The following is a 20416-nucleotide window of genomic DNA, read 5'->3' on the forward strand; positions in this document are numbered from 1 at the left end:
GAGGTAAAACTGGCAGAGATCCAGCCCCTCTTGCAACTAGACACACCTCCAGGCAGGGGTCCTACACTCCCCGGTTCCGAGAGGGAGGGGAGGAGGAGAGCTGTGCTGCCCTTCTGCCTTCTCCCCTTGCGGCTGTACCACCATGAGTGAAGAGGGCATGACATTAGGGATGTACTTATTTATTATTAAAAGTACTGTGAGGAATGGATGCCCAAAGATATGCACCCGACCCCAAGGGGGTGGAGGTGCCCTAGAATCCTACCTCAAAGATGCAGAAGCCAGGAGTGGGAAGGGTAGGCTCTTCTAAAAAAAATGGAGGAGACGTAATAGATGGAAATCAAATCTTTAGTGCAAGAAAAACACACCATACAAAATATCCCTCCCCTGGACACTAATTTGGGGAGTTTGCTCAATGTGAGGGGGGGGGGAGAGAGGTGGCTCAGTACTGTATAATTTATTTATTTTATTTATTTGTTACATTTGTATCCCACATTTTCCCACCTATTTGCAGGCTCAGTATTGGATTCCAGGAGGAAGACAGGAAAGACAAATAGTTGCTGAACTCCCAGAGAGTGGGGTGGGAGGGAGGGAAGAGAGAAGAAGACATGCTGGTCCCAGGGTTGGGATTGGGAAGACAGGGGAGACCTAGAGAGGTGGTGAGAGAAAGAGGGGACATGGAAAAGAGCAGGTGAGAGCCAGAGAGAAGATGCTGGATGGAAGAGGGGTACAGAGAGAGAGAGAGAGAGAGATGAGTTTAAAGATGGGGAGAGAAAGAGGGGACATGGGCAGGAGAGAGAGAGAAGCTGCTGGGGAGAAACTGGGGAAGACCCTAGCACTCAAACTGAGAAATGCTGGATGAAAGGAGGGAGAAAGGAAAAATGCTGGAAGGAGGGGGCAGAATGAGGGAAACTGCTGAATTTAAGAGCTGGATCGGGACACTGAAGGATAGGGACAGGGCTACAGATGGTAGACAGTACGCATAAGGATACAGGAGGATGATGGACATGGTGAGAGAAAAAAATATCAAATGGAAAGAAGACACTGCATAAAACAGAAGACACTGGGACCAAAGCAAATAGAAAAACTAAATGATCAGACAACAAAGGTAGAAAAAAGTATTTTATTCAGAATTTATTGGAATATGTCAGTTTTTGGAAATGTGCATCTGTGATATTTTGCATGTAAGTTTCAATTTTTCTAGTATTGCTGCATGCTGAGCCTGACTTCTTGAGGTAACTTTCCAGTTCAGTATTTTGCCTTCATATTTTTTGATTTCTAGTCCATTGTGTCATGACTGTTGTATCATGTGTTTTTCATGTGTGATCAAGGTGCAGTATTCTGCTAGCGTGTAGTATTTTCAGCCCTTTATGGTGTTTTTTTTTGTTTCACTAGGTAGTGTACTGGTGTTTCAGAGCCCGGTGTAATTACAGTGCTGCCTTTCCACGCATAAGGTTGTAGCTCATCCTGTCCTTGGAATTAGTGCTGTTATGGTTTGGTGAGGTTATGAGTGTGTTTTTCCACAGGTTTGTGTATAGTGTTTTGCAGTTGAGCAACTGTGGTTAGTATATGCTTTGAGCAACCACTTTATTCTTTGACATCCACGCACCTTGGAGCCTCGCTAGCGGATGCAGAGCACATTGCCAGGCAGGTCCGGGGGGGGGGGGGGGGGGGGCACCAACTGATAGTCTACAGGGGGGCGCCAACTGATAGTCTGCAGGGGGGCGCCAGAGACCCTAGGCACGGCCCTGCCTGCAGCAGGATACCCGACGCGACAGTCGGTTCGGGCAGTCAGTTCTTCAGAACCTGTTTGGGCTTTAGGATCCAACTCCACCCCCCGAGGGCCCTGTTTGTTCTGTTCCAGGCTACACTCTCAGTTAGTTGGTAAATTTTTTAGGTCAATCTCAGTTATGTCCTCGCCGTTGCGAGGCCCAATTGACCAATGTTATTGTTTTGAGTGAGCCTGGGGGCTAGGGATACCCCATCAGTGAGAACAAGCAGCCTGCTTGTCCTCGGAGAAAGCGAATGCTACATACCTGTAGAAGGTATTCTCCGAGGACAGCAGGCTGATTGTTCTCACAAAACCCGCCCGCCTCCCCTTTGGAGTTGTGTCTTCCCTTGAAGTGTATTGTCTTGCTACATACTGGACTGGCCGGCTCGAGCCGGTTTCGGGCGGGAAGACGGCCGCGCATGCGCGCGAGGGCTAGCAAAGGACTTTGCTAGTGAAGTTTCCGATTGGAGGGGCTGCCGTGGACGTCACCCATCAGTGAGAACAATCAGCCTGCTGTCCTCGGAGAATACCTTCTACAGGTATGTAGCATTCGCTATACTTGATTATGGTCTTTGGTGTTTCTGGGACATAGTCCTTATGTTCCAACTGCTGGAGTTGCCGTCAAAGCCCACTCCAATCTATTTGTCTTCTTATTTGCGGGACACAGACCATAAAAGTCTGCCCAGCACTGTCCTCATCCCACTGAAGTTGCTATCTAAGCCCTTTTCAAGCCATCCTAAACCAGATTGCCATATATGAGAGACAGACCGTAGTAGTAGTAGTAGACAGACCACACAAGTCTGCCTGGTATTGGCCCTAGTTCATCACTGCCAGAGTCGCCATCTAAGCGTTACTCAATACATCCACACACACACACAGCCATTTAAGTTTAGGTTTTCTATAACTTCCATTTTCTAATTAGAGATCCTCTGTGTTCATTCCAAGCATTTTTGAATTCTGTCACCATTTGTGTCTGTGCCACCTCCTTAATAGAAGACTTTCCACATCTGTGCTGTTAAAGCAAGGAGGAGGAGGAGGCGACAGTACTGAAAGAACTTGGTACTCAGTAGGTGAGAGGCTGGCACAGGTGTAGCTTACACTTCCATGGAAACCGCACAGGAATTGTTTCTGTTCCCACTGAAACCCCGCAGAACTGCTTCCATTCGTATGGGTTCCGCGTGATTCCAACAAACCCTATTCCCATGCAGGTCTCTAATTCAGATACTACTTCACCAGGTAATCCCTACCGTAATACAACTTCCCAATTGTTCTTTTCCATCCCCAAATCTGTCAAGCCTTGTAGCCTACCTCCGCTGGTCTGGGTCACAAGTACTGAAAAATCTGCTAATGCATATGACTTCTTCCCTTTAGAGATTACTCAGCTACCTTATCTTTCCCCAGTTCCAGTGGTTGAGTTCTTTTGTCAAAAGAAAGAAGAAATAAAGATAGGAAGAAAAATCCCTTCACCTTAAGACCAAAACTACTACTGCTATAAGCTCCTGTGTACTATTTTGACAAATAACTGTTGTAAAAAAAAGGCAAAAATAAGGAAAGATACATTTGCATAAAATAAATAGAAAAACAATATGAAATCAGAGTGCAACATGATGCAGTGCTACTCAGAAGGGGTTTTTGACATCTAGATCTCCCCAGAGCAGTTACAGTAACTGTAGGTACTACAGAGCACCCTTAGGCACTGCCTAAGGAAACTAATAACAAGAGAATCAGCGTCGTTTGGTGGTTTTTCTGTAGGTTCTTCCTTAGGTCTGTTATTGAAGAACCTAGTCATACAAGCTTAGCAATCCCTTCTGGCTGCTATCTGCAGAGCTATCAACAGTATATCGGCCTCGATCCTATAGCATTAATAGGACTTCATCCTGTGTTTTGTCCAGTGGAACATCAAAAAGTCTACAACTACTGTTATCTTCCCATCTCCATTTCTTGTACTGAACCTCCCTGGATACAGAGGACTTGGGTCAACAAAAAGGGGGATTCTCCCAAACAGAGAAAGGCCACCTGACAACCAAGGAAACCAAGATTCTTCGAGGACAAGCAGGCTGCTTGTTCTCACTGATGGGTGACGTCCACTGCAGCCCCTCCAATCAGAATCTTCACTAGCAAAAGCCTTTGCTAGCCCTCGCGCGCCGATGCACACCGCGCATGCGCGGCCGTCTTCCCGCCCGAAAGCGGCTCATGCCGGCCAGTCTTCTTTTGTCCGCGCTCGGTATGGTCGTGTTACGCCGTTCGCGCCCCTTAAGTCGACCTCGCGCGTCTCTTTTGACTTTTCGCAAAAAAAAAAAAAGGATTTCGGAAGTGGACCTTTTCGGTCTTTTTCCCTTTCCTCTATTTTCAATTTTTGCCCCGGTAAGTTTTCTTTCGTCTTCGGGGTAGGCCCTTTTGAGGCCTCGGGTCGAATTTTTTCTCCCCCTCTTTTTGGTGCCTACCGCAATTACGAGTTTTGATTTCGCCGGCGTGATTTTTCCGCCCATGTCATCGAAGTCTCCCAGCGGCTTCAAGAAGTGCATCCAGTGCGCCCGGGTAATCTCGCTCACTGACAGGCACGCGTCGTGTCTTCAGTGTCTGGGGGCTGGGCACCGCCCGCAGGCCTGTAGTCTGTGCGCCCTTTTACAAAAGCGGACTCAGGTAGCGAGATTGGCCCAGTGGAACGTTTTGTTCTCGGGCTCTTCGTCGGCATCGGCACCGGGAGTATCGAGTGCATCAACGTCGACAGCGTCCAGACCTCCGTCCTCGGCCGCGAGTGCATCGAGGCATCGACCCTCTGCATCGGGGCTGAGACATCGGAAGGCTGCGTCGGCCTCGGTGGTCCCGGGACCTCCACTTCTGCTGATGTCGTCGGACGGTGGTGCTTCGACTGGAGTGCAGGTGAGGGCTGTCCATTCCCCTGCTGGTGGCGGTGAGCCTTCGGGTGGGTCTCCCCCTACCCTGAGGGCTCCTGCAGTACAGCCCCCCCAAGACCGACCTTCTTCGGCCTCGGCCCCGAGGAAGCGACGGCTGGATTCTACGTCCTCCTCGTCGGTGCCGGGAAGCTCCGGTGACATGCTTCGTCCCAAGAAGTCGAAGAAGCATCGACACCGGTCCCCTTCCCGTATCGGCACCGAGAGCTCTGGGTCGCCGAGGGAGTCGGCACCGAGTAGGCATCGGCACCGAGAGGACCGCTCACCCTCAGTTCAAGAGGTGTCGATGTGCTCCACTATGGACAGCCCGGAACAGCCTCCACGCCCGGAACAGACTCTGACATCGACACCTGCATTGACTTCCACGTCTTTCTCCACAGCCGCTCTGCATGAGAGTCTCCGGGCCGTTCTCCCAGAGATTCTGGGAGAGCTGTTGCTCCCTTCCCCTCCGGTACCGGGGGTGCTTGCGCCACCGGTACCGTCGAGTGAGGCGCCGGCTGGCCCCTTGCCCGGGGTGAGGTCTCCGACATCGGTGCCGCGTGCGGTACCGACTGCGGTCGCCTCCCAGGAAGGCTCCCCGACGACGTCGGCGGAGGGAGCTTCGCCGGTGTGGGCGAGGGAGTCTACCTCTCGACGCCCACACCGTGGACGTGGTTCCACGGAGTCGAGCCGGGCACGGCTTCAGACACAGGTCCGTGAACTTGTGTCTGATACCGAAGGTGAGGCCTCGTGGGAAGAGGAGGAGGACATCAGATATTTCTCTGACGAGGAGTCTGAGGGCCTTCCTTCTGATCCCACTCCCTCCCCTGAAAGGCAGCTTTCTCCTCCCGAGAGTCTGTCTTTTGCGGCCTTTGTCCAGGAGATGTCTACAGCCATCCCCTTCCCGGTGGTTGTGGAGGACGAGCCCAGGGCTGAAATGTTTGAGCTCCTGGACTATCCTTCTCCACCTAAGGAAGCGTCCACAGTACCTATGCATCATGTCCTCAAAAAGACATTGCTGGCGAACTGGACCAAGCCACTAAGTAATCCCCACATTCCCAAGAAGATCGAGTCCCAGTACCGGATCCATGGGGACCCAGAGCTGATGCGCACTCAGTTGCCTCACGACTCTGGAGTTGTGGATTTGGCCCTAAAGAAGGCTAAGAGTTCTAGGGAGCATGCTTCGGCGCCCCCGGGCAAGGACTCTAGAACCTTAGACTCCTTTGGGAGGAAGGCCTACCATTCTTCTATGCTTGTGGCCAAAATCCAGTCTTACCAGCTCTACACGAGCATACACATGCGGAACAATGTGCGGCAGTTGGTGGGCTTGGTGGACAAACTCCCCCCTGAGCAAGCCAAGCCATTTCAGGAGGTGGTCAGGCAGCTGAAGGCGTGCAGAAAATTCCTGGCCAGAGGGGTGTATGACACCTTTGATGTTGCGTCCAGGGCCGCTGCTTAAGGTGTGGTGATGCGCAGACTCTCATGGCTGCGTGCCTCCGACCTGGAGAATAGGATCCAGCAGCGGATTGCGGACTCGCCTTGCCGTGCGGATAACATTTTTGGAGAGAAAGTCGAGCAGGTGGTAGAGCAGCTCCACCAGCGGGATACCGCTTTCGACAAGTTCTCCCGCTGGCAGCCTTCAGCTTCTACCTCTACAGGTAGACGATTTTTTGGGGGAAGGAAGACTGTTCCCTACTCTTCTGGTAAGCGTAGGTACAATCCTCCTTCTCGACAGCCTGCGGCCCAGGCTAAGCCCCAGCGCGCTCGCTCTCGTCAGCAGCGTACGCCTCAGCAAGGCCCCTCGGCTCCCCAGCAAAAGCAAGGGACGAGCTTTTGACTGGCTCCAGCAGGGCATAGCCGACATCCAAGTGTCAGTGCCGGGCGACCTGCCAGTCGGAGGGAGGTTGAAAGTTTTTCACCAAAGGTGGCCTCTCATAACTTCCGATCAGTGGGTTCTTCAAATAGTCCGGCAAGGATACACCCTCAATTTGGCCTCCAAACCTCCAAATTGTCCACCGGGAGCTCTCTCTTACAGCTTCCAACACAAGCAGGTACTTGCAGAGGAACTCTCCGCCCTTCTCAGCGCCAATGCGGTCGAGCCCGTGCCATCCGGGCAGGAAGGGCTGGGATTCTATTCCAGGTACTTCCTTGTGGAAAAGAAAACAGGGGGGATGCGTCCCATCCTAGACCTAAGGGCCCTGAACAGATATCTGGTCAAAGAAAAGTTCAGGATGCTTTCCCTGGGCACCCTTCTCCCCATGATTCAGGAAAACGATTGGCTATGCTCTCTGGACTTGAAGGATGCCTACACGCACATTCCGATACTGCCAGCTCACAGACAGTATCTGCGATTTCAGCTGGGCACACGTCACTTCCAGTACTTGGCTGTAGTAGCAGCGGCACTTCGCATGCGGGGGGTGCACGTGTTCCCATATCTCGACGATTGGCTGGTGAAGAACACATCCGAGGCAGGAGCTCTACAGTCCATGCAGATGACTATTCGCCTCCTGGAGCTACTGGGGTTTGTGATAAATTACCCAAAGTCCCATCTTCTCCCAGTGCAGAGTCTCGAATTCATAGGAGCTCTGCTGGATTCTCGGACGGCTCGTGCCTATCTCCCAGAGGCGAGAGCCAACAACTTGTTGTCCCTCGTCTCGCGGGTGCGAGCGTCCCAGCAGATCACAGCTCGGCAGATGTTGAGATTGCTGGGCCACATGGCCTCCACAGTTCATGTGACTCCCATGGCCCGCCTTCACATGAGATCTGCTCAATGGACCCTAGCTGCCCAGTGGTTTCAGGCTGCTGGGGGTCTAGAAGACGTGATCCACCTGTCCACGAGTTTTCTCAAATCCCTGTATTGGTGGACGATTTGGTCCAATTTGACTATGGGACGTCCTTTCCAAATTCCGTAGCCACAAAAAGTGCTGACTACGGATGTGTCTCTCCTGGGGTGGGGAGCTCATGTCGATGGGCTTCACACCCAAGGAAGCTGGTCCCTCCAGGAACGCGATCTGCAGATCAATCTCCTGGAGTTACGAGCGGTCTGGAACGCTCTGAAGGCTTTCAGAGATCGGCTGTCCCACCAAATTATCCAAATTCAGACAGACAACCAGGTTGCCATGTATTACATCAACAAGCAGGGGGGCACCGGATCTCGCCCCCTGTGTCAGGAAGCCGTCAGCATGTGGCTCTGGGCTCGCCGTCACTGCATGGTGCTCCAAGCCACATATCTGGCAGGCGTAAACAACAGTCTGGCCGACAGGTTGAGCAGGATTATGCAACCTCACGAGTGGTCGCTCAGTTCCCGTGTACTGCGACAGATCTTCCAGGTGTGGGGCACCCCCTTGGTAGATCTCTTCGTATCTCGAGCCAACCACAAAGTCCCTCAGTTCTGTTCCAGGCTTCAGGCCCACGGCAGACTGGCATCGGATGCCTTCCTCCTGGACTGGGGGGAGGGTCTGCTGTATGCTTATCCTCCCATACCTCTGGTGGGGAAGACTTTTGAAACTCAAGCAAGACCGAGGCACCATGATTCTGATTGCTCCTTTTTGGCCACGTCAGATCTGGTTCCCTCTTCTTCTGGAGTTGTCCTCCGAAGAACCGTGGAGATTGGAGTGTTTTCCGACCCTCATCACGCAGAACGAAGGGGCGCTTCTGCATCCCAACCTCCAGTCCCTGGCTCTCACGGCCTGGATGTTGAGAGCGTAGACTTTGCCTCTTTGGGTCTGTCAGAGGGTGTCTCCCGCATCTTGCTTGCTTCCAGGAAAGATTCCACTAAGAGGAGTTACTTCTTTCTATGGAGGAGGTTTGCCGTCTGGTGTGACAGCAAGGCCCTAGATCCTCGCTCTTGTCCTACACAGACCCTGCTTGAATACCTTCTGCACTTGTCTGAGTCTGGTCTCAAGACCAACTCTGTAAGGGTTCACCTTAGTGCAATCAGTGCATACCATTACCGTGTGGAAGGTAAGCAGATCTCAGGACAGCCTTTAGTTGTTCGCTTCATGAGAGGTTTGCTTTTGTCAAAGCCCCCTGTCAAACCTCCTACAGTGTCATGGGATCTCAATGTCGTTCTCACCCAGCTGATGAAACCTCCTTTTGAGCCACTGAACTCCTGCCATCTGAAGTACTTGACCTGGAAGGTCATTTTCTTGGTGGCAGTTACTTCAGCTCGTAGAGTCAGTGAGCTTCAGGGCCTGGTAGCCCAGGCCCCTTACTCCAAATTTCATCATAACAGAGTAGTCCTCCGCACTCACCCTAAGTTCTTGCCAAAGGTTGTGTCGGAGTTCCATCTGAACCAGTCAATTGTCTTGCCAACATTCTTTCCCCGTCCTCATTCCTGCCCTGCTGAACGTCAGCTGCACACATTGGACTGCAAGAGAGCATTGGCCTTCTATCTGGAGCGGACACAAGCCCAACAGACAGTCCGCCCAATTGTTTGTTTCTTTTGATCCCAACAGGAGGGGAGTGGCTGTGGGGAAACGCACCATATCCAATTGGCTAGCAGATTGCATCTCCTTCACTTACGCCCAGGCGGGGCTGGCTCTTGAGGGTCATGTCACGGCTCATAATGTTAGAGCCATGGCAGCGTCGGTAGCCCACTTGAAGTCAGCCACTATTGAAGAGATTTGCAAAGCTGCGACGTGGTCATCTGTCCACACATTCACATCTCATTACTGCCTGCAGCAGGATACCCGACGCGACAGTCGGTTCGGGCAGTCTGTGCTTCAGAATCTGTTCGGGTTTTAGAATCCAACTCCACCCCCCTAGGCCCATGTTTATTCTGTTCCAGGCTACACTCTCAGTTAGTTGGAAAAATTGTTAGGTCAATCTCAGTTATGTCCTCGCCGTTGCGAGGTCCAATTGACCATGTTTGTTGTTTTGAGTGAGCCTGGGGGCTAGGGATACCCCATCAGTGAGAACAAGCAGCCTGCTTGTCCTCGGAGAAAGCGAATGCTACATACCTGTAGAAGGTATTCTCCGAGGACAGCAGGCTGATTGTTCTCACAAACCTGCCCGCCTCCCCTTTTGGAGTTGTGTCTTCCCTTCTCTTTGTCTTGCTACATATGAGACTGGCCGGCACGAGCCGGTTTCGGGCGGGAAGACGGCCGCGCATGCGCGGTGCGCATCGGCGCGCGAGGGCTAGCAAAGGCTTTTGCTAGTGAAGATTCCGATTGGAGGGGCTGCCGTGGACGTCACCCATCAGTGAGAACAATCAGCCTGCTTGTCCTCGGAGAATACCTTCTACAGGTATGTAGCATTCACTTTTTCTGCTCCCACTTCAAAGAGAAACAATGCCTCCTATAGTAACTGAATTATTCCTGGTTACCCAAGGAACACTTCGCCTATCTACCACTATTCCTCTGACAGTTAACCAACCATTGCTTCACAGCTAAGAAGTTTAAAAGTGCTGTGGCAGTGCCAGAGAGAGACAAGCTTTGAAACCAGCAGTGCTCTGATTCCTGAGCTGTGCTGAACCCTTTCTTGAGGAAGCTCCGGTGCTATTTTCCATCTGCCCAGCTGGGACTACTGCTGACCTGCCCTTTGAGTGAGTTGCTTCACAGCTGTGAGGTTTAAAAGTGCTGTGGTAGTGCCGGAGAAGCAACAGCTATCTCTGTCGCACTGATGAGCGCGACTGAGGAGCAGGTCCTGCTCCTTAGAGTGCTCCTTTGAGTGAGCCTTTGAATGAGCAGATTAGTAGGTTATTTTTATTCTAATTTCTTTTTTTCTTTTTCTTGGTGTTATGCTAAGCTTGTAATGGCAGTGGATGGGGAGGGGTAGATATGGGACTTTGTCATTTTAAAACATGTAGGCGTGATTATCCAGGAGTGACTGATTGTTTGAAGAATATACCTATTGTAGATATGAAGGAGGTTGCTGGTTCATTGTTGAAGATTGCTTATTTGAATGCAAGATCTATTAGACAAAAGGCTGTATTAATTTTTGAATGTTGAAGAGTTGGATGTGTTACGTGTGGCTGAATCATGTCTTCTGCAAACTGATATAGTAGTAATAAGACAATTTTGTCCAGTAGGATATAAATGGCATTGGGCATGTCGTTCTAGGAAGTGTGGAGGGGGAGTTGTGATTTTTTAGAAAGTTAGTTTGAAATTACAGTTGGTGTGTGTCGAGGTGAGTGAATGTGGGGAATGTGTTATTGTTAAGAATGATGATATTGCCTTTTTGTTGGTGTATTTTCCACCTGGAGTGATTATTGAAAACTTTTAGTTTTTATTGCAGTTTTTCTGGTCTTTCTATTGATGTGACAAAATTGTGTTTGTTAGGTGATTTTAATATCCCTTTTGTGCCAGAGGGGGATGTTTTTATTAAACAAGAATATCTGTTGTTTTACTTATTAGAAGCACTTTCATTGTGTCAGATAGTACATAAAGCTACTCATTCAGCAGGACATGTTTTGATTTAGTTTTTTTGTCACCTGTTTGAAGGCAAGATAGGATGATCAGACCAATATCTCATTTTATTTTAATTAAATATGCATGGGAAAAAAAAGAGGGTGAGATTCAGAGGAAAATGCAAATTAGGCAACTTTTTGAGGTGGCAGATCTCTGGGCAGTTTGGTCCTCAAGTTTGCAGTTTTCGGATTCTGATTCTAAGATATGGTAGGGAATTTGGTGCTTACATTGGAGCAAGCATTAGATGTTGTTGCCCCGAGTATAGAGGTACAAGTGAGAACTGATAATAATCCGTGTCTATGGAAAACGTCAGGGGTTTTGCAAGTGGGGCATGAGTTGCGACAAGCAGAGTGTAAGTGGCGGAAAACTCGAGATGTTGATGATTATGATGGTTATCGTATTTGGTTGTGTGAATATATGCGTTTGTGTGAGGTTGTAAAAAAAAAATCAGTATTTTCAACAGAGGATAGTAGGAGTGTTGCATAGACCTAAAGAGTTCTACCAAACTGTACCTTTCTTGATGCGTTATTATAAGATCGAGGAAACAGCTGTGGAACCAGATGCAGATTTAGTTGTAAATTTTCTCATTGCTAAGTGAACTGCTATATTTACAGCCTGTCTCACTGACACAGACTACTGTGGATTCTTTTGGATTCGTAATAAGTAAATGAAAACCTTTATTAGAGGAGCTAAATTCTACAATGATTAGGATATATGCAATGGTTAGCACATATACACACAATGATTAGCTGTATAAACAATCATTACATCACTAGTCTCTACATCTAAGCAATGCAAAGAGTTCTTAGACCAGGAAAAGAAGCAATAATACATACATACAACATCACTGGTCCTTACATCATCCAGGCTCTTAACATGAGCTGGGGAGGGGCCCGGTTCACAGCGAGTGCCAGGAGCTTTAGACCAGGAACAGATCCTCTGCGCAGTCTGTACGTTAAACACAGATGAGCTCCCACCCTGCTGTGACAAGCCCTCCCTTTTTATTAGGCTCTGAGCCCATGTCCAGAGCTAAGGAAAGTTACAAAATGCTTCTAAGGAAAATTACAGAATGCTTCTCTGCTTAGGTCTGTGGGAACGTGGTCACATGCTTTCCCAAGCCCAGGTGGCCAAGCTGGACTTCCGAAAACAAATGCCATCCTCCCCTTCACATACCAAATTTGTTAGAGCTGTGTCTTATCTTCTGCATTCCAACTTGTTTTTTGTATTTACAAGAAAAGTTACTTTCAGTCAAAGACAGAGTTGAAAAACAATCTTTTAAAATTCACTACCATTACACTGAGTATAGAATTTGAATTGGTACATGATAAGTAAATTGAAATAATAATTTGCTTGATTACTCCAACACGGTCCGTGCGTGATCCTTGTTCGACTAGAGTGTTGCGTGCATTGTCCCAGAAGGTTGCACTATCTATTTGCCAGCTTGTAAATAAATCATTGTGTGAAGGTGTTTTTCTACAGTTTTGTAAACAAGCTACCATAAAGCCATTCTTGAAATATGCAGGATTATCTATCGACCAATTTCAACTATTCCATTTCTGGGAAACATTCTGGAAAAAATAGATTGAAACAATTGGATGACACGGGGGCCTGGGCCCCCCATATTGGCTCTGGGGCCCCCAGTATGGCTGGCGGGGGCCCCCAGCTTAAGCATTTGTCCCACGCTGGTCTCGTTGCATTGCCTATTCTCAGCTATGCCATGCACACTCGTTTTAGTGAACCTGAACATGCGTGACACTTCGCGCATGCTCAGTTTTATTAAAATGAGTGTGCACGGTGTGATTGTACATAAGTACATAAGTAATGCCATACTGGGAAAAGACCAAGGGTCCATCGAGCCCAGCATCCTGTCCACGACAGCGGCCAATCCAGGCCAAGGGCACCTGGCAAGCTTCCCAAACATACAAACATTCTATACATGTTATTCCTGGAATTGTGGATTTTTCCCAAGTCCATTTAGTAGCGGTTTATGGACTTGTCCTTTAGGAAACCGTCCAACCCCTTTTTAAACTCTGCTAAGCTAACCGCCTTCACCACTTTCTCTGGCAACGAATTCCAGAGTTTAATTACACATTGGGTGAAGAAAATTTTCTCCGATTTGTTTTAAATTTACTACACTGTAGTTTCATCGCATGCCCCCTAGTCCTAGTATTTTTGGAAAGCGTGAACAGACGCTTCACATCCACCTGATTGAGACCAGGACAGGCAATATGAGACCAGCATGGGACAAACCACTTCAGCTGGCAGGGGTTGAGGACCCCCGTCAGTCAAGGTACCCCCTCTTTTGGCCCCCCTCTTTTGGACTCTGGCCCCTCTCTGTCAAGAACTGGCTATGCCTCTGTGAGACGTTGATCGCTACTGTAGATTATTTAAAATATGGATAATAATATGTTATTGTCTAGTATACCTGGATGTTTTTGGTGCGTTTGATTCTGTTAATTTGGAATTGATGCTTGATAAGTTACAAGGTTTAGGGGTTGCAGGATGATATTGCAGTGGTTTGCTTCCTATTTGATGATAAGGTCAATGATAGTGAGGAGTGGATTGCAGGTTTTTACAACTGTACAGTTTGAATGTGGAGTTCCACAGGAATCAGCCCTGTGATCATTGTTATTCAATATATATTAAGCACCTTTGGGCAAAATGTTTCAGTCACTAGGGGTTAATTATTGAGTGTATGCAGGTGATGTGCAATTATTTTCCCCGATATTGAAGTGGGGAGAAAGTTTAAATTTGCAGTTGAGTAGGTATATGGTAGGAGTGAAACAGTGGATGGAAGAGAATGGCGTGATTGTGGGATGGGAAGAATTGAAAGAGTGGCCTGAGACTGCTTGGGAAATATGAGTGTTTTGGTTAAGAAAGAGATGAAACTATTGGTGGTGATCATGGAGTTAAGGTATTGCAGATAGTCCAGAATGCTGCTGTGAGAACAATTGTGGGTTTATCTAGATTTTCACATGTGACACCTGCTTTTAAGCAACTAAACTGGCTTCCAGTGGCACAAAGAATTAATTTTAAGGTGCTGACAACTGTTCAGGCGTTGTTTGCTCATGCTTTGTTCTATCTGAAGCAAGCACTTCAGGTGTACATTCCAGATGTATGTTAAGATTAGAATCTACTCTGAGTATTTATGCTAACCCAAGAGCTTTGGCTTGTGTCAGCTGGAATCTCCTTGTAGAATGAACTGTCTGGCCAACTTCGTCAACGCTCTGACCTTAAGCAGTTAAAAAAACGTTTGAAAACAAAACTGTTTCTGCGTTTGGTAATTATTATACATGCCAGCTATTAGATGCTGAGTAATATTTTTGTATTGTGGTTGATTATGAATTTTTTTATGGAAACCACCTAGTTATAGGTGGTATACAAGTTTTAAAAATAAATAAATCTATTCATGCTTTGGAAAACCATCTCTGTTTGGTGAGCCCCGTAGCTATTCTCTAATAATGCAGAGTTTTTCTCACATAAGGCTCCTGAAATGACTTAAAGATTGCTCTCCCATGTCAATCTCGGTGATGAGTCCAGGATGGCCATTAAGCTTGTCCCAGTCCTGCTTTGCCTAAAACAAGATTTATATCACCAAATGTGGAAAACTGGGATTCTACTGCTTACATAAGCGTGCTTGGGTAAGGAGAGTCACCTAGTCAAGCAACTATGCAAGTTCTGCAACCATTCAGCTGCACTGCTGCATTCCTATGGCAAAATCCCACATTCTTATCTGTTTATTTGTTTTGTGCTACCTGAAAGGTCTCAGACTCATCCCAGCTAGCTCTGTTGGCATGGTCAGGTTACATCCCTAGAGCATAGAAGGCTGCTACTATTAGACCAAAATTAAAGGATCTCGCAGGTGCTATCAGTGACTGCAATAACTATCGCCTGCCTGACTGCCAACTGCCCTTTTGTAGCAAAAATCACAGAATTTCTTGTACACTGTCAACTTCAGGATTTTTTTTAGATAAAACCCATGCTGTCCACCCAAATTAGACAGGCTTCAGATGCTATCACAGTACTGAGACTGCACTGCTGGGCATTACAACTTATATGTATTAGCACTTGGATCGGGCAAGGTCAGTACTTCTTCTTTCCATCAACCTCCCTGCAGCATTTGATGTGATCATCCCACGCTTCTCAATTGACTCTATCTGTCAAGACTTAAGACTTGTTAACTTAAAGTCTCAATATCTTGGAGTATAACCTTGGCACACCAGCGCACACCTGAAGTCTCTGTTATTTTTCTGAAGTTTCCTTTATTGCATAAATACAGATAATTTACTCACAGTCAGATGTTCAGAAGTGTTGCCCCAGGGCACAGAGACTCCGTAATTCTGAGCTGTAGCAGTGGTTGGAGGTAGAAATATGAAGAGAAGCAGCTTTATTGCAGAGGTGAGAAATAGCTGAATAGATAGAAGTGGCTCAGAGCTGGGTGACTGGAGTGTGCGTGCGATATCTCATTAGGGAGATATTTTCAAGGTAAAAAAACTAAGTTCGTTCCAGGGAGTTTGAAGCAGGACAAGTGCTGGTCTGAAGCAAGATGGAGAATACCTCATGGCGAGAGGGAGGTCAAGAATATTCGCCCAGGGAGGAGGAGGAGGACCAATGGGGACAGAGCCTGTCATCGGGTAGCAAGGGGTGGTCCTAGAGGACAGCCCTCATTTGGAAGGAAAGGTGGTACCTGGCTGACCTCTCAGGACAGAGATAGTAAGAATGACCGGGAAATGATAGCAGGTAGACATAGGAGCCAAGCTTGGCTGAGAAAGAGAGGAAATCTAGGCAGCAGCACAACCAGTAGTACAGTTCTTATACAGATAGGCAAGTGTGGCTGCATCGCCTGTGAACTACATTACACACAATGCATTGCTCACGTATCTTTGCAGTGAGAACTGCAGCAATGAAAGTCCTTAGAAATGAGAATAACAGTAAAGGCATTAAACACATTTTAGGATCACATTATAAACTAGTGCGAGGCTGTCAGAGGACAGAACACTATCAGCTAGGCTTCAGAGACACAGTTTGAGCCTAGTTTACTTCTACCTTATAGACTAGACTGTTCCTATACAGTTCAAACATGACATGGGGTATTCCTAACTTATTGTCTCTCAGGGGTTCCACAAGGCTCCATCCTAACCTCCGCCCTTTTCAACATCTTTCTGGCCCACTCTTAATCCTTCTACAATCTATAGAGCTCACAGCCAACATCTGTGCTGACACATCCAAGCTGTCTGTACCCTAGACCCCACTGACTCTATTCAAATTGTAAATGGCAAATTAAAACAATTGATAGACTGGCTACAAAACAACAAACTTATTATTAATCCCGCCAAATCCAAAACTTCTTTTTATAAGAAACCAAACAAAATCCTTGGTAGCCCTTACTCCTCTGGTGTCTACCACTGGTGTTCTGGGAGTACTCCTGGACACATCTCTCCCCACAAATTTTGGCAGTGGTTAAATGTTCTTTCTAAAAGCGCCATATGATTTGATCAGTTGCCTTTCTGCATTCCCCTGCGCTAAACATTCATATCCATTTGCTTGTAATTAGCTGGATTATTCTAATGCCTTATAAAAGGACCGTAAAAGATTGCAGGTTATTTAGAACACATCCATTAAATTGATTACAGGTCATCGCAAATGCAATCATGTAACTCCCTAAAGCAGCCCACTGGCTGCTGATATCGCATCACATTACTTGCAAAATTCTACTAGTATTCAAAATTCATTCTGCTGGAGAACTGCCCTATCTCTCCAGGTTTTTGACTTCTTATTGCCCTCCCAGAGCACTCAGATCTGCCCACCAAAACAGGCTTAATGTTTCTTCCTTCAGATCGATAATGCTTGATATCAGACGGAATGTGATTTTTTTTTCAGTACAAGCCCAAACTTTGGACTATGCTTCCACACCATTTCAGGCTTTAGACATCCCTTCTCAAGTTCAAATCAGATCTTGAAACATTCTTATTTATAGATGCATACACTTAGTGAAACTGCACCAGCTGGAGGCAAAACTGAAACACTGGGCTAAACCCTATTGTACTTCTCCCCCCCCCCCCCCCCCCCCCCCACCTAACTTTCCCATCAAATTATGTAGTTCCACCCTCCAACCCTCATGGATACTGTAGTCTATGCACTTTTGTCCCTGTGCACTCTTTCTTCTTTTTAAGATTAGAATAAAACATGGATAAGATGATACCTTTTTTATTGGACATAACTTAATACATTTCTTGTATTAAGTTATGTCCAATAAAAAAGGTATCATCTTATCCATGTTTTATTTTGTTTGATTTCTATTGATAACCTTAAGAGTGGACTAACACGGCTACCACACTCCTCTACTTAAGATTAGAATGTAAGCCACTGGGATATCTTTGATTGGCGGGATAGAAAGTCCTTTAATAAACTTGGTAAATTAATGAGCTGCTACCATCGCAGTGGGCAGGCAGCACTCTACCCCCTCTGGCTGCACACATGTGAAATGCTGCTACACGTGGAGGTCACCACACGCACACAGGTGACCTATGATGCTGCTGGCTCATGTCTGTGACTGTGAGCAATGCTGCATCAGCCTGGCCAGAGATAGAGAGCAACAGTCAGCTGTGGAGGAGACAATACTTGGCTTTGGAGGATGCTGGGTACTTGTGAAAGTCTCACACTGGACTGTGGACTGGATACACTCTCATGGGAACCCCAAAGGAACTACTTCCATCCCTGTGGGATTCCCACAGACCTGGAGGAGATTCCCATGGGATTCCCACAATCCCTATTTCTGTGCAACTCTCTAGGCTGCATGGTTGACTGCCTAAGACATTTAATACCCTTGCTCTGGCCCTGTGCAAAATGTATAACTACCGTTTGAATATTGACCTCACATATCAATATAGATACATATACATGTATGATTTTTTGAAACAGAAACCTAAATGAAAAGGACTTAGATTTTTCAGCAACCATTTGTATTGCATGCTCACCTATTTCAGCCTGAATTTTTCTTTTGCCATTGGAATTGTTAGTGGTACCGTACCTGTGATTCATTTTACTCTTTTGTAATCCTCCTGTACTTTCAGCATACCGTGATCCTGATTACACTTTCCAAGTAAGTGCCCGGTTTAGCACCCAAGCTTGCAATATTGTGGAAAATGATCAATACCTTGAAGAGCTGAAGAAGATAATGGAGGATCTCATCTTTAGCTTGACCTGCGAGCTCACAGATGAATTTTTAAAATGTCATGTCATCAAAGTTCCAAAACATGGTCTCCAGAGTGTGTTATTTATATCTTTCAAAGGTAAGCTAGCTCTGTTTGATTTTACAGAGACGAGACGCTGCTCTGATGCTTTTTGCTTCACTTTGTTCCAAGGATCATTTAACGCTACAGTTTAAAAAGAGGCACACATATTCCCTTTACAATTGGATAGAATTAAAAATCAACACACGGTGAGAAGACTCCTGACGCAGGCCTGTACGGCCGAAAAACAGCTGTGTCGAGTCCCTTTCTCCCTGCTATCCTTTGGCTAATAAAGTGTTTTAATTTTTTATAAACAAGTGTCGTTTTTTTCATATTTTTTTATGTATTTGTATTTTTAAATACAAATTTGATTTTTTTTTGTTTTTAATTTTTGATTATTTTTGTTTTTGTTAGTCATCTTCGCTGTTTTGCTTTTTTGCTGGTTGTAATACATTATGTTAGTGGTTCCCAAAACTGTCCTGAATACACACGGTCAGTCAGATTTTTAGGATATCCAAAAATGCATTGAAGACCCCGTGTTGTATATTGGAATGATTAGTAGTAATAAATTTCCAATGAAAATCTGACTAGCTGTGGGGTCAGTAGGATAGGTTTGGAAATCAATGATATAAACAATGGAGAAATCCTTACCAACAGGGTAATCAGGGTTACGGCATAGGCAAACGGGGCATTTGCCTAAAGCAGAAATGTTTAGTAGTGGCACTTTCAAGTATGCTAATTCAGTGGCTTCCAAAGCTGATTTTTGACCTGCTAAGTTCAGCTGCTGGAAGAGATCTCTTTGTTCTCTCCACTCTCTCTGTACATGGGGCAAGATGCACTAAACTTTAACGACCCTTTTACAACCCTTTAACGAACAAGTTTTAAAACGTGACATGCATTAAAGGCCTTTTTTCGACGACGGTAGCAGCTAACGAAAACGGAATGCAGATGAGCAAATTGTGTAGAAACCCTATTGAAATGAGATGCATCAAAGTTTACCGCTTGCCCTAACGCAGGAAAACCACCAGAAAGCTAACGAGAGGTATGTACCTTTCGTTAGGGCTGCCCGGCTTCCAAACTGTAATGTAAAAAAAAAAAATTGGGAGGGAGGTGGCAAAAACGCTCGTCAGGAGCGTCCTTAATGAGCGTCCTTGCACCCCCCCCCCCCCCCTGCCCGAGGTCGCCGCTGCTCCCCACTCCCCCTGCATTAAAAAGCACAAATCTTTATCTGCCCCGGCCCCCTCCCTCCCTTTCTTTTCTCCCACAGCTCCGCCTCCCGCCATCCTCCGCCCTCGTGTCCTCCCCCCCGCCTGAGGTCGCAGCTGCTCCCCGCTTCCCCTGCAGCATAAAAATCCAAACTAGCAGCCCCGGCCCCCCTCCCTTCCTCCTTCCTTTCTTTCTCCCACAGCTCCGCCACCCGCCATCCTCCGCCCCTGTGCCCCGCCCCCCCTTGAGGTCATCGCCGCCGCTCCCACCCCCCCTCCACCGGGCCCGCGCAGCGCCTCTCACCTCTGTGTGAAGGCACTGCATGGGCAAGAAGAACATCTGATCGCCGCCGAGTCTTCAGGACGTCTGTCCTTCCCTGACCTGGGCCCGCCCCTGTCTGACGTAAGTAACGCCTTCACACAGAGGTGAGAGGTGCTGTGCGGGCCCGGTAAAGTGGAGGGGGGGAGCGGCGGCGACAACCTCAGGGGGGTGGCGGGGGCGGAGGGTGGTGGGAGGTGGAGCTGTGGGAGAAAGAAAGGAAGAGAGGAAGGGAGAGGGCGGGGGCTGCTAAAGTTTGGATTTTTATGCTGCAGGGGGAAGCGGGGAGCAGTGGCGACCTCGGGCGTGGGGGGGGGGGGGGCAAGGCCGTCCATACAAGACGCTCCTGACGAGCGCCTTTGCCCTCTCCCGAAACACGTCGTTATGTTTTGTTTTTGTTGTTGTTATTGTTTTGACGTTTGTGGCATGCGCAGAGCAGCCAGCATAACGCTTGGCTGCTCTGCGCATGCTTTAGGGGCCGATTACCGATGGGGATTACACCAGTTTAATGCATTGTACTTTACAATACCGCACCGGACATGTGCTACTTGTTTTTTTGGTGCATTCTTCGTTTTTTCAAATTCGTTA

General features: G+C 47.4%; 1 protein-coding gene across 3 annotated transcripts in view; it reads left to right on the top strand.

Annotated features, from left to right (window-relative positions):
• The window catches only part of ZPBP2 (zona pellucida binding protein 2), a 175681-nt gene that overhangs the window by 102628 nt on the left and 52637 nt on the right, over positions 1–20416 (top strand). For all 3 annotated transcript variants that reach the window (XM_030221879.1, XM_030221880.1, XM_030221881.1), the window contains exon 5: positions 18146–18364. In XM_030221879.1, coding sequence (XP_030077739.1) covers positions 18146–18364 — 219 coding nt within the window. The remainder of the gene's footprint in view (positions 1–18145; positions 18365–20416) is intronic.

This window comes from Microcaecilia unicolor, chromosome 12 (assembly GCF_901765095.1).
Source record: "Microcaecilia unicolor chromosome 12, aMicUni1.1, whole genome shotgun sequence".
Lineage (NCBI taxonomy): Eukaryota > Metazoa > Chordata > Amphibia > Gymnophiona > Siphonopidae > Microcaecilia > Microcaecilia unicolor.